At 63.9% G+C, this 13,049-nt stretch overlaps 5 protein-coding genes across 5 annotated transcripts; 4 read left to right on the plus strand and 1 right to left on the minus strand.

Moving 5' to 3' along the window:
* Positions 1 to 3,805: 3,805 nt before the first annotated feature.
* On the plus strand, positions 3,806 to 5,623 carry EMIHUDRAFT_205834 (hypothetical protein; the record flags this gene model as incomplete). The annotated part of the gene is made up of 6 exons (XM_005778109.1): positions 3,806 to 4,294; positions 4,411 to 4,579; positions 4,842 to 4,946; positions 5,091 to 5,200; positions 5,300 to 5,377; positions 5,540 to 5,623. The coding sequence occupies 6 exons, from the start codon at positions 3,806 to 3,808 to the stop codon at positions 5,621 to 5,623; spliced, it is 1,035 nt and encodes a 344-aa protein (XP_005778166.1).
* Positions 5,624 to 6,347: 724 nt separating this feature from the next.
* Positions 6,348 to 7,164, minus strand: EMIHUDRAFT_205835 (hypothetical protein; the record flags this gene model as incomplete). Its single annotated transcript, XM_005778110.1, has 3 exons — positions 6,348 to 6,366; positions 6,664 to 7,024; positions 7,152 to 7,164. 3 exons carry the CDS (start codon positions 7,162 to 7,164, stop codon positions 6,348 to 6,350), a joined length of 393 nt encoding a protein of 130 aa, XP_005778167.1.
* Positions 7,165 to 7,299: 135 nt separating this feature from the next.
* EMIHUDRAFT_205836 (hypothetical protein) lies at positions 7,300 to 8,625 on the plus strand (the record flags this gene model as incomplete). The annotated part of the gene is made up of 1 exon (XM_005778111.1): positions 7,300 to 8,625. The coding sequence occupies one exon, from the start codon at positions 7,300 to 7,302 to the stop codon at positions 8,623 to 8,625; it is 1,326 nt and encodes a 441-aa protein (XP_005778168.1).
* An 896-nt stretch (positions 8,626 to 9,521) lies between these two features.
* EMIHUDRAFT_100679 (hypothetical protein) lies at positions 9,522 to 10,690 on the plus strand (the record flags this gene model as incomplete). The annotated part of the gene is made up of 3 exons (XM_005778112.1): positions 9,522 to 9,732; positions 9,921 to 10,397; positions 10,497 to 10,690. 3 exons carry the CDS (start codon positions 9,522 to 9,524, stop codon positions 10,688 to 10,690), a joined length of 882 nt encoding a protein of 293 aa, XP_005778169.1.
* A 513-nt stretch (positions 10,691 to 11,203) lies between these two features.
* Positions 11,204 to 12,223, plus strand: EMIHUDRAFT_205838 (hypothetical protein; the record flags this gene model as incomplete). Its single annotated transcript, XM_005778113.1, has 2 exons — positions 11,204 to 11,805; positions 11,944 to 12,223. The coding sequence occupies 2 exons, from the start codon at positions 11,204 to 11,206 to the stop codon at positions 12,221 to 12,223; spliced, it is 882 nt and encodes a 293-aa protein (XP_005778170.1).
* Between the last annotated feature and the right edge of the window lie 826 nt (positions 12,224 to 13,049).

Genomic DNA, 13,049 nt, shown 5'->3' on the forward strand with positions numbered 1-13,049 from the left:
GTTGCAATCCAGTCGTGCACCAAAGCCGCCGCTCAACACAGCGCTCCAACCGCACCGCATGCCCATCCCTCCGCGCGTTCCCCTTGCCCCGCCCTGACTGTCGCATACCCCACGCAGGCCTTCAGGATCTCCCTCCCGAGCAGCGCGCCGCCCGCCGCCCCTCCGCCCGCCCCGCTCAAGCTTCGCATGACGGTGGCGCCCAGCGGCGCGCTTGGCGCGCTGCCCAAGAAGCCCGACGCGGACACGGCCAGCGGCGGCGGCGGCGGCGGCGGCGGCGGCGGCCGGGCTCCCACCGCCGGATCGCTGCCGGCGCGGCGCGCCTCGCCGGCTCCGCCCTCGCCTCCAGCGGCACCACTCCTCGTGCCGTTGGCGGAGGATGCGGAGGAGGAGGGCGTTTTCTCGCAGACTGCTCGGAGCTCCCCCGCCAAGGTCGACGCCAAGGGACCGCCAGCGAGGCTGCGGTCCGGACGCGTCACTGGACATGTCCGGGGCACGGCCGCTGGGCATGTCCGCGCCGCGACCCCCGAGGAGGGGGGTGCGGCGGCAAGGACGAGGCCGCCACCGCGGGCGCCGGTCCCTAGCGCCGCGCCCACCGCCGCCGCCGCTGTCGCAGCTGTCGCCGCCGCCGCTGCCGCCTCCGCCGCCTCCGCCGCCTCCGCCGCCACCGCCACCGCCGCCACTCAAAACGGGTCGGCGGCGCGGGGTGGGAGGCCGCCTACGAGGAAGACGGCGCCGCGCGCGGCCGCCTCGGTGCCCCTCGGGCTGCGGCCGGGCGACAAGCGGCAGCGGCACAACGGCCTCGCCCAGCTGAGCACGACGGGGTCTCGTCTCCAGGTGTGGACGGGCTGATGTGTGTGGGCGGGTGGGATTGCGATGGAGCGCGGAAGGGCGTGTTGGTGGGCGACTCGCTCCGCATCCTCGCCACGGGTCCACGGGTGGAACCGGCTTTTGAGAGTGAGACCGGCCCTATAGTGCCTGTGTCCCTCTTCATTACCTTCACGGTGCGCGAGAAAATGCACAACAATGTGGCAATCGTGGAGCTGGCTTGCGGCTTTGTTTCAATGCGGACAAAAAAAGAAAATCGTGTCGAAGCTCGAAACTGTGCAGTAGGCACCCGATTCATCAAAGCTTTGAACACTCCGCAAGCGATTGCCTCATCAAGCTTGGAGACCTCTCTGCTGCGTCCCCAACTGGTACATGTGTGTGTTGTGGCGCCTGGCCACACCTCCTGCTCCGACGGGCCCCATTCTCGACAATGGAGGGCTGCAGGGCCGTCATCATTTCAAGAGGTTGGCAGGCGTGAATCTTGACGTAGAGTCGACACGCTGGAGGCAGCGCATCTACCCCGGCCCTCATCATCAGTTCTCCTCGCCGCTCTCCTCGCCGCCGTTGCATTCGACGCACATGTACGCGGGCTCGGTCCACGACGTGTCATACACGACGCACCGGTAGCAGAACGTGCGCTCGCAATCGATGCACCCGCGAAAGAATGCCTGGCTGCAAGGCTCGCAGTACTTTTGCATGCAGTGCATGCAACGGCGAGGGTCATAAAGGGGCTCCGGAGGTGTCACCGCCTCGGCTCCCGCCTCCGACACCTCAACGCACATGGCACACTCACGGAGGCGGGCATCGTCGCGAAGCCTACCCGGGTAGCGGTCCTCTTTGAGGACACGCAGCGACTCGACGCTTGCAGCGAGCGACTCGAGTGTCGCAAAGGCCGAGGCGTCGAAGAGCGTGGCCTTGACGAGGCCCTTCCGGAAGACGGCGCGGCGCAGGTCGACAGTACGCAGGACAGTCGAGCCTCGGAGCGGCTCCAGGCCGCTGCCGTCGATGCGAGTGCAGCCAGCGAGGCTAACGGTCTCCGTGTGCTGCTTGGCCTGGACGCGCTCGAGCAGCTTGGCCAGCATCCCGTCCGTAAGCTTCTCGGCACCGGAAGGTGGGAAGCTGATGTTGGTCCAAAGCGAGCCGTTGCTTGCAAGCGCCCGCACAACTTTGTTGCAGCGGGCGAGGCGGCAGAGGTCAACGAGTTGGAGGGTCTTGCAAACCGCCAGTAGGAGGTCTTCGGCGAGGTCGAGCAGGCGGAGGGCCAGGTCGCCGACCGCCGGCGGAGGCGGCGGCGGCCAAGGCTCCATTAGCCAAAGGGAAGCAAAATGATTGCGCGGATAATTTTCTTTTTTCGTCCCGTGCCTACCAGGTACTCGATAGTGTCGAGACGATGTTACTACCTTACTAGTTACTTTATTGGTGCAGAGAGAAGAGGAGGAGGTGGAGACAAGGGGGAGAGTCGAGATAAGGGAGAGTCGAGAGAGCAGAGAGCAGGCGGTCCTCTCTAGCATGCCAATGGCCAATGCCACTGGGCCTCGTGTCTTGCAGCCAGTGCGGACTGTGTTTTAGGATATCGCGGATTATCCAGCGACAAAGTGCAAAAGCGACGACACGATAATCGACATGGACAGAGGCTGAGAAGAAGCTACTTAGTACACACCACGTACAACGGGCCCCCGAGCCCTCCCCCTTTCCAACGGCGCACACACACATGACAGACAAGGTATAGGGCTACCTGATGGTCATCGAGTTGAGGATCGACTCCTTTGCGGCGGCTCGCTCCTTCTTGGACGCCTCGCCGCCCGAGAGGATCTTCAAGAAAAAAGAAAAGAGGCCGCGCGTCAAAACGTGCAAGTGCTGTCTCACGACACTAGGCACGGGAATGGCTCGCACTGGAAAAAGAAACCCGGCCGTGTTACGTATTCCTCAGCACGACCCGCCCCGATTGCCACTGCACGCGTCCCGACAACCGCCCGCCGCCGGGCGCACTGTAGACGCTCTCACAGCTTTGTCGAGAAGGAGCGCCGCCGAGAGGGCGTTGGGCAGACAGGCAGCGCCTGCGCCGCTCGCGCGGCGCCCTCCGAGATCGCCGTCACGTCCCTGATGGCTGCTGCCATGGCCAAATCGCCCTCCGCGTCGGTCGCCGACGAGAGGTTGGAGCAGCTCCGCATCGCGAGCGCCGCAGGTGGCGGGGCGGTCTTGCCGCCGGCCGCGAGAGGGGGGCAGGTCTTGGCGCCCGCCGCAGCGATGGAAAACCCGTTGGCCTGGCGCAGCGCCGCGATCCTCGCGCGACCTTTCGCCGTGTCGAGCGGGTTTGGCAGCGGCCGCCCGTCGCTGCCTAGTGGCGGGGCGCGGCCGAGCAGCGCGTCGCGGCGCCGGCGCAGCTCTCTCGACTCGGTGGACTCGCCGCCAAAGAGGCAGGCGCACAGCGACTCGACTAGGCTGTGCGTGAGCGGCGCCTCGCAGAATGCCGCGTCGTCCGCGGTGAACTGCCGGTTCGAATGCATGGTGATGGTCTGCGGGGCCTATATTCTCAAATATTCTGTTAAATATTCTGTTAGTGCCAGTGGCAGTGCGCGCCAGTCCCGTGCCCAGTGTTGTGCGAGGGAGTTTTGTTGCAAGATTCTCAAATATTCTTTATATTCCCGCTGAAAATCGCTGAAAATCGCTTCGAAAAAGAATATAGAATCGGAAGAATACCGTATAAAGGCCAAGGGGGCGGTAGGGGGGACGGCGAAGTTAGTTGGGAGGGAGGGGGCGATAAAGGAAGAGGCAGCTGAGGGGAAGGCGGGCCAAGCGGGGAGGGAGGAGACGACCTCGGGGAAGGCGGTGGAGGAAAGGATGGCGAGGGAGGTGACGGGGAAGGCGACGGCAGAGGGAACCGCAAGAATTCTTCTGCCCAGCCAGCCGACTGCTGTGGCCTTTTGTGGTGCGGTCCGTGCCAGTCTGCTGTGAGAGGGCTTGTCTTCAACGTTGTTGAATGGCTCGAGCGTGGGAGCACGCCATCGGTCTGCGATCGGTGGACGCGTTCTCGCAGCCGAAGCAGCTCATCGAGCTGCAGCCAGTCAGCGCGCCGCGGTCGGATCAGTCAGCCCCGCTGCCTTCAAGGCGAGAGGAGAGGCCTGGTCGGCAGAGACGGTCCGTGCTCATCTACCTCGCCGCGGCAGCGCTCCTTCTGGCCCTCCTCGCCACCATACTAATCATCGAGGCGCTTCGCATGAAGAACCCGCCACCGGCGCCGCCGGCCGCCGTGCCACGCGGCTGGGGAGGCCGCTTCGGCGTGAACCTTGGGGCCGTCTTTGTACCGGAGCCCGGCTTTGCGGCGTCCCTCTTTGCGGAGATGCCGCGCCCTTCTCCGTGGGACGGCGACTGGGCCTCTGTCGTGCAGGCGGCTGGCCTGATTCTGCAGTCGCACTGGCTCTCCCTCTGCACCACCATTTCTCCGCTCTGTGCGATCTGCTGTGGATCTGTTGTGCAACCGCCGCGCCTCTCCCCCTCTACCCATCATGTGCAACCGCCGCGCCTCTCCCCTACACCCATCCTCTCGACACCTCCCTTGCTGTCATTTCTCTGTGCTGCGTGCAGGCGACGGGCCGCGAGGCGGCGCGAGCTCGCTACCTCGCACACATCGACCGCTACATCGACGGACCGCTGCTGGCCGAGCTTGCGGCGGCGGGCAACACTCTGCTGCGCGTGCCACTCGGATTTTGGAACCTACTCGCGTTCCCAGGGCCGGGCGGCTTGCGCCGCCCTCGTCGCCGCCCGTCGCGCGGAGCCTTCGCTGAGCCTTGTCGGATCCTCGCCTCAGGCGGCCTTCACGGCTGCCTCGACCCCTCCACCGCACCAGCTTCGCAGCACGTCAAGCACGCGGCGGCGGCGGCGGCGGCGGCGGCGGCGCACGAGGCCGTGTGGAGTCTCAGCTCGGACGCAGGCGCGGCTCCGAGATCGCACGAGATCGCACGAGATCGCACCCGAGATGGCACCCGAGATGGCACCCGAGGTGCCCTGAGATCCAGGTGCCGACTATCTGCCGCGGCTGGAGCGGCTGCTCGTTCGCGCCGAGGCCGCCGGCTTCACGGCCGTACTGCTGGACATGCACGCGCCTGCCTGCTCGGCGAACGGTGCAGGGCTTATTGTTCTGGGACTCTTGCCAGGGGAGGGTATCGCAACCGTTGGAGCGGTGGGCCTCCCGGCATCGCCCGGCATCGCCCAGCATTGCCCGAGATCGCCCGAGATCGCCCGAGGTTGCCCGCTCTTGCGGCCAGGCGAGGAGCACGGCGCCGTCTCGCTCGAGGGCAGCAAGGGGCTGCTCCTCGCTAGCGCAACGGCGCGCACGCCGAGAGGAGAGGCCTCCCGCACAGAAGCAGCTCTTGAGGTGCCCCGGGGGTGGCAGGGGGAAGCGGCTAGGAGCGCAACCTCACGCTCCGAGGTTCGCCGAGATACACCGGGATGAGCCGAGGTGAGCCGATGTCAGGCGCGCAACCTCACGCTCCGCGCGACGGCGGCGATGGCGTCGCTGCTCGCCTCGCGCACCCGCCTCGCGTGGCGCGCAGTCGAGCTGCTGAACGAGCCAGGCGAGCGAGCAAGACTCCCACTTTATGGACCCCCTCGGACCCCCTCGGACCCTCTCTTACCCCCTCGGACCCCTTCGGAACCCTTCGGAACCCCTCGGAACCCCTCGGACCCCCTCGGAACCCCTTCGGCGCAAGGCGAGGCGCCGTCTCTCTACGCGAGTTACTACGAGGCGGCGGCCGCCGTGGTGCGACAGCACGCAGGCGATGTCGTCCTCTGCGGCTAAAGCACGAGTCCTCGGTTGACTGACCATGGTTGGAGCTGAGCAGGCGTCGATGTCGTCCTCTGCAGCTGGACCTACCAGCTCGAGGAGCTCGCGCCGATTGCGTCGCGGCTCGGCGCGTGGATGGACGTGCATATCTACCACCATGTCGCGCGGGCGGCGCCGGAGCTCTGGGCGTCCGAGTTCGCCTCTGACTTGCGACAGATGGCCACGGCCGCCCGCGCGAGCGAGGGAATAGCTCCGGCTCCTCCAAGCCGCCGCCGGAGGAGGCGGTGCCTGCTCACGGTAGTAACGGCTGTGAAGTAGGCCGGTTGCTCGTCGGTGAGTACACTCTCGCGCTCGCCGGCGGCGACGGAGAAGGCGGGGGGCCCTCTCTGCGCCCGCGTGTCACAATGTGTGGAATGAGCTTGACACGACCGTGACACAGGCGGTTCGTTCACCGATTTCGAGCTGTTGCAGTACGCACGCTGGCAGGCAGCTGCGTTCGCCGCCGCCGGCGCGGCGGCGATGGCGTACTGGAACGCCTTCTGCGAGCTGGGGGAGTCGCCGTGGGGATATCGGCGCGCGTCGTCGCCACTGGCGGCGCAGGATTGGTGCCGGTGGGTGTACGGTTTTGCCTCAGGGGAGGGTGAGTGCCCTGCGGCGTGGGCGCCGCGGGCTCCCTCGCCCGGAGAGCTGGCAACCACAAACGACAGCAGTTCAGGCGGAAGCCTGGGGCCGGGGTAACTTATACGAGGCCTTCGTTTCTGAGAAGAAAACTCCCCTGGCCAGACTCCAAGCTGCAATCTGCAAAAGCACACAACCGAGAATCTCTGTGGGCTCTCTGCGGGAACTCTGCGGGTCAGGGGCCGCGCCCCGCGTTCCATATAAGCGCAGACCTAGAAGTTAAGTTCAAAAAGAATTTTACAAAAAGAACCACATTGTGCGAATATCTTGTAAACCGAGGAAGGCCTGCGCAGCCTCCGTACATTTCATATATCTTGGCCACGGAAGACAACGCACTAAAAGCGTTGCACGAGCAGGAAGTGAGTCTTCTCACTCACTTCTTGGCGCCGTAAGCGGGTACCTCCTTTCCCCCTCGCCTTGGCGCCTGCGCCATGATCTCGCGCAGCGTATCCTCCATGTGGTCGCGCAGAGCCTCGACGACCTCAAGCCCCCAGAAGGATGAGCCGACGAGCGTCGTTGTCTTGCCGTTGACGTTGATCGTGTTCACGCCGAGCCAGAGCGGCGCATTCCAGTTCCAAGCCTCAAAGGCCGGATTGGCGTTCGTCCGCACGCCGTAGTTGTTCATAAACAGCGTGCGGTCGAAAACGTGCGCATCGTCGTTGTACGTCGGCACGCACTCGAACGGCGCCGCGCCGCAGTTGATGAGAGGGCGGGTATTTTTTCGTTTCGCTGCGCGGCCTGTGTGGGAATAGGTAGGTAGGTGGGGCACGGAGCCTGGCGATTGGCGCCCGCAATAGGTAGGTAGGTAGGGCGTTTTGGTGCGAGTCATGGGCAACTGACCCCCTATCTGGGTAGGAGCCGCAACCCAGGCTCAACATAAAAAAGAATTCGGGCGGCCAACTTTGGTCGTTGCTCTGCGGCTAGCGGCTGGGGGACGCGCGCAAGTCGCAGCGGCCTTGGGTGTGAGGCTGCCAACTGCACTCCAAGTGCTCCAAGGTCGTCGGGCCGCCGCCATGGCACGCATCACGAGCGTCGCCGCATTTGGCCCCGCAGCACCAGTCTACGACTGGCAATCGGCGCACTGTGCTTCCGGTCGGCCACTCGCGCCGTGCCACCCGTCGCCCTGCCAGCAGTTGCCCTACCGCCGCGACGTTCCCGACGCGCCGGCGATGGCGTGGAGAGACCCAGTCTCCAACCTCACCTTTATGGCACCTGGCGATTCGCGCGGTACTTGGCCTTCTGTCGGTCCGAACCTCGACTCGGTCAAACACGACTGCAGCCTGATGATCTTCAACTATTCTGGTCCGTCCGGCTTCCTGCAGCCGGCGGCAGACTTTAGTAACCACGAGTGGCTGTACGCGCCGTACGTTGTGCCGCCAACATCAGAAAGCGGCAACAGCACCTTGTTCATGCTGGTGCATAACGAGTTCCACGGCTGGGAGCACTCGCCTGTGCTGTGCAATGCGACGAGCATGGTCGATGGCCGCTGCTGGTACAACTCTGTCAGCCTCAGCGTGAGCCACGACGGCGGGCGCACGATTCGCCACGCGGCACCGCCACCGCGCCATCTTGTGGCGGCGTCGAGCGAGGTGTACGCGCCCAACCACGGGCCCTACGGCGTCTTCTCCCCGTCCCAGATCGTCAAGCACCCACGCGACGGCCATCTCTACTCTTTTCCGAGGTGTCGCTCGAAGGACGGTGCGACAGACGGCGTCTGCCTCATGCGCACGACAGAGGCCGCCCTGCCGGACCCCTCGTCGTGGCGCTTTTGGCAGGGCGGCGGTGCCGAGGCCTTCACGGGCACCTTTGTAGACCCCTACATACAGCGGGGCCTGACGGAGCCGGCGGTGCTTCGGTTTGGCAACGAGAGCAGCAGTCCCAGCCAGCCTGTGCCGCGCTACCTACCGAAGCTTGACCTCTTTCTGCTCGCGGGCTACTGCGACATGCCGGGTGCGCCCGCACGTGCGCACTTTGGCGTGAGCTACGCGCCGGAGCCATGGGGGCCATGGTCACGGATGCAGCCCATCACGGCCGTGAGCGTTGATCCGACCAAGGATGAGCCGTTCATCCGGGGCCTTTACCCCTCGCTGCTGGATCCCAACTCGGCGAGTTATAACTACGACACGATCGAGGGCGACGAGGCTTACCTTTACTGGGTGCAGGGTCGCAACAAGGAGGTGGTTCACGCACCCGACATGGCCCGAGACCTCTGGAGGCAGAGGGTGAAATTCACGTTTGGAGCGGGGAAGAGCGCCGAGGAGTCCTCTATGCATGCTGGGTCGCAACCGCACCCCGCTCGGGCGAGCCTGGCCGGCTGGCTTAGAAGCTTTGGTAGGTAAACGACTTGATTCGAGGCCAGCAAAAACATCAGCATTTCCATTCGACGTCTTGCACTTGCTCGTATGCGTTCCGATTCGTTTCGGTTCGTTTCCCTGCGGGCGGACCCTCATCACAGATCACAGATCACTTGGAGTGCGGTCAGCCACCTCACTCCTCACATCAGGTAGGTAGAAAAGGTGAGAAGAACAGTGAGGCTCGGACTGGACTCGAGGGACTGGACACATCCTGGGATGCTCGAATCATCCGAAGATGCTTCGCATCCCAAGATGCTTGGCAAATAATGATTAAAATGCATTTTAAATTATAAAGACTTGAGCGGCGTGTGAGCCCTTGGATCAAAGTTGGAGTGGAGACTAATGCTAATTTCAGTTGCTCTGCTAAGTGAGATGTGACTAACTACTCTGTCGTCTGTGGAATACTACTGATGGTGATCGAACTGGGAGCCAGTGAGTGATGGTGGGGGGCACTTAGCCCTTGTGCTAATGCTGACTTTACTAACATGGACGGTTGCGGTTAGCACCCAAGGTGCCAACCAAGGGCACAAACAACAATACAACAACACAGGCGGGCAGCGGCGCCAACGACTGCGCGGGAGGGCGCCGCTGTGTTAGTGCCAGTGCGCGCCAGTCCCGTGCCCAGTGTCGTGCGAGGAGTTGGCTTACAAAATTCTTCTTCTGGCGCCGGACTGGGAGTCTTTCCTCACGTCGGATTCTGTTTCTTCTTCTGCGTCATCAATCATCTTCGTGCGATTCCTGCGATGCTTTTCGTACCCATAATGCTCCTCCCTCCCTCGCCCGGCGCACGCGGCGCACGCCTAACGGCGCCGTTCATGCAAGGGCCGCCTTCGCAATGGAGGGTGCAGCAGCTTACAGAGCAGCAGCAGACGGAGCCACAGATGGCGATGCAGCCGCCACCGATGCAGCAGCAGAAGCACCACCACCACCACCAGCAGCAGCAGCACCAGCAATCGCGTGAGCCGCTCCACCGGCGGCTACTGCAAAGCGGCTCGGTCCGAACCTGGCAAGGGTCGGCCCACGACGACCAGGCCGACGTCTCCATCGGCACCGCCGGCCGGCCGCTCGACGCTGAGGTCGAGCTGTGGGAAGGTCCCGGGCACACGCCGGTCAAGACCCGCGTGTGGAGCGAGGACGGACGCGCCCGCCCCTTCCGTGGAATGGTGCACCCTGGGGGCCGGGAGCACTCGGTCGCCGTCCGCAACCACGGTCGCCTTGAGCCGGCCCTCCGCGCTGATGGGATGCACCCTCTCCCAACCCTGAACCGGAGCCTGCTTTAGGCCCGCTCGAGTTCCCGGCCGCAGCCGCCGTCGCCGACGACTTGGGCCCGGCCCGCCCGCCGCCCGCAAATGGCTACGAGGGAGCCGCGCTTCACCCGGGCCTGGTCGTCGGGGACAGCAGCACGAGCTCAGACCGCATCCAGGGCGGCGCGCTGCGCACCTTTCGGGTGGACGCCGCGGTAGCGAGCGTCGAGGTGCGCCTCCTGAGCGAGGGGTACCCCATCTACGGGGCCATCGAGGTGCTGCAGGGCCCAAACACCGAGAGGCAGGTGATCGAGCTCTACTCGGAGAACGGGCGCGATCGGCCCATCTCGTACCTGCTTGAGACACCCGGCTTCGGCTGCGTCGTCTCCGTCAAAAACACGTGGCCGTCGATGGAGTACCCGATGACGGCCCTCGTCCTCCCGCACGTGGTGAGCCCGCGCGGCTGGGGCGGCTGGCAGGCCGGACAGCGCCGCGACGGTTACGATGGCGTCGGTGTCGGCGGGCAAGGCGGCGGGCAAGGCGGGCGGCGCGGGCGCTCGCGGGTCCGTCGCGTCTCACCTTCTCGGAAGCCTTCTCGGAACTCTCCTCTAGGCGGGCGGGATGCGCGGCTCGGCGGGTTCGGGGACGGCTACGGCGGCGCCGGCGCCGGCGGGTACGACCCGCGGGCGGTGCGTGGCATGGTCGTGCCAAAGCTGCAGGACCAGCGCGGCCGAGGCGCGCCTCCCTCGCAGGCCGGCCGCGCTGCGGGGAGCGGCGCGTACGGGCGGGACTTTGGCAGGGGCTAGGGAAGCTCTTGCTGCGTACGTCTGCTTGTGGTGTGGCTGGTCTGAATCTCTCTGCACAGCTCGACCTGCACCGTGATTGGGGATGAAGGCGGTGTCACTTCATGAAGCCCAGGCGGTGTCACTTCTGCACCGTTGTAGGAGGGCCGCGACTGTACAACGTGTGAGTGCGCGAGGTGTGTTTCTTTTTAAACGTCAAAAAGTCAAGCCTGAGTGTGAGACGGATCACGCCGTAGATTGGGATGACACGGGTCAGCGAAGGGTATGCTAGAAGGGATGAGCGATGTGCGTGCGCTGCGGCTGTATGAGCTATGACGCGCAGTGCCGCCAATCGGACTCGACGGCACTACCTAGGTAGTGTGCCCCCCAAGTGTATTTTGTAATTCACGAGAGGTACCATGCGGAATCCACCTCATCCCAGTGCAACACAGGTAGTCGACTAGTCGAAAGTCGAAACTTTGGATTGCCCTGAGCAAGTCCCCAAGGTGCACTCGAGCCCAAGCAAGGACATTGGACATGGCAGGCATCCTCCCGAGCACGCCGGAAGCAGCCCGGGCTGAGATCGAGCGACTGCTCGCCAATGTTCCTGGCCTCGATCTCTCCATACACCAAGAGCTGTTGGCAAGCGACGGACTCTCGCAGATCGTGCACATGACGAATGGCAACTGGACAGAGGTGCGCGTGCATGGGAGACTAAATGGTTTCCCCGCATCAGCCTTCCTCCTGGCGCTGGAGGACGAGGAGCTCGCAAGGCATCTTCTCATGCGGGCTGTTGAGGCTGTAGCCGAGCAAGCCCGGACGCCAGGTGAGAGGCGCGTGGATGCCTTAGTTGAGGCGGCTGAAAGAGGGGACGAGGATCAAGTCCGTTTCTTGCTAATGTCGGAGGTTGACGAGGCCGGCGAGTACCCTGGCGTACCGCCAGATGCAGCCAGCAGGCTCTACGGAGGCACACCGCTGTCTTGCGCGTGCTGTCTCGGCCACACTGGTGTCGTGCAACTCCTTTTGGACTATGGCGCGAGCGTCACCCTGCGCCCTCCGCCGCGCGGACCGCTCTTTGGTTCGTGGCTTCCTCTCATGATTGCAACTCAGCACGTGCCTGAAATCGCTGCAGCGATATGGTTTGAGGGCCCACAAGGACCTTGGGCGCAGAGGGACCCTCTCGACATCGTTCGGCTGCTCCTTGCGGCCGGGGCATCGCCAGAGGCGGTGGAGGATGATGTGGAGGGCTCGGGACTCGAAGGATTGACTCCAGCCAGCCCGCTCGCCTACGCCGCCGCACTGGTAGACCGTCCCCGTCCCGACGACCCGCGGGACGGGCAGTGGCCAATGCCCATGGAGGTGCTTCGCCTCTTCAAGCAGACCCGCCGCTCCAGGTTGTGGGCGCGCTTGCGGCGCATCGCTCCTCGGGTGGGCTGGTGGCGCCGCGCTTTGATGCGGCTGTTTGAGGACGGAATAGAGGTGCACTATCGACCCGGACACGAGGGCGCGAGGCGCTGCCAGTTGGAATTCGAAGATGCAGCCGCGATCGTTCGGTGACGTGAAGCAAGTGCCAAGTCCCCCCCGAGGCGGGCGAGACGATTGTGGGGTCCCTTGCCAGAAGGGATCGGCCCGTTTATGTGCTCAGCCTACTCTATTTTAAAAGGGAGAGGAAGGAGAAGCGGTAGGGCCCCCAAAGCGCGCCTCCCTCTCCCTTTTCTCCCCCTGTATGTTGTTGGAAAAGAAGAGAGAGAGCCCCCGGGAAGGGGAAACGCAGATTTACCCGGAGGAGGAACTGCTGACAGCGGCAGGTTGGGCAACGATGAGTCTCCTGGGGATTCTTTGTCTACGTGGTGTACCTATGTTAGTGCCAGTGTGCGCCAGTCCCGTGCCCAGTGGCGTGCGAGAGAGCATACTCGCCAGCGTAAAATTCTTGTGTAGTGGCAGTCCCGTGTGTGCGAGATGAATGAAATTCTTTGTGTTTGAGCGGGACTTCCCGATTTGGACGCGGAGAGGGCTGGGGCACAGGGCACAGGGGATCTCTCGTGTTCGCACACAAAATTCTTTGTTTCATGTTTGAGCGGGACGGTGGAAGGCAAGGACGCTCAGCGACTGTGTTTCAATAGTGCTTCCAGACTTATTATACGTTGTCGCCTCACGCACTATTTAAGAGGAATCCATTCCCGATATGCCATTTGGAAAAGGTAGCCCGCGCGGGCGCGGGGCGCGCGGTAGTCTTTGTTGCCTCACGCACTATTTAAGAGGAATCCATTTCCGATATGCCATTTGGAAAAAACCCCTAGTCTAGCGGAAATTTTTGGTGTGTCGTGAATGATCGCCGAGTATCGCCTAAAAACCCCGAGAATCCCCTTTTATCGCCTAATAT

This window comes from Emiliania huxleyi (genome assembly GCF_000372725.1).
Source record: "Emiliania huxleyi CCMP1516 unplaced genomic scaffold EMIHUscaffold_25, whole genome shotgun sequence".
NCBI classification, from domain to species: Eukaryota; Haptophyta; order Isochrysidales; family Noelaerhabdaceae; genus Emiliania; species Emiliania huxleyi.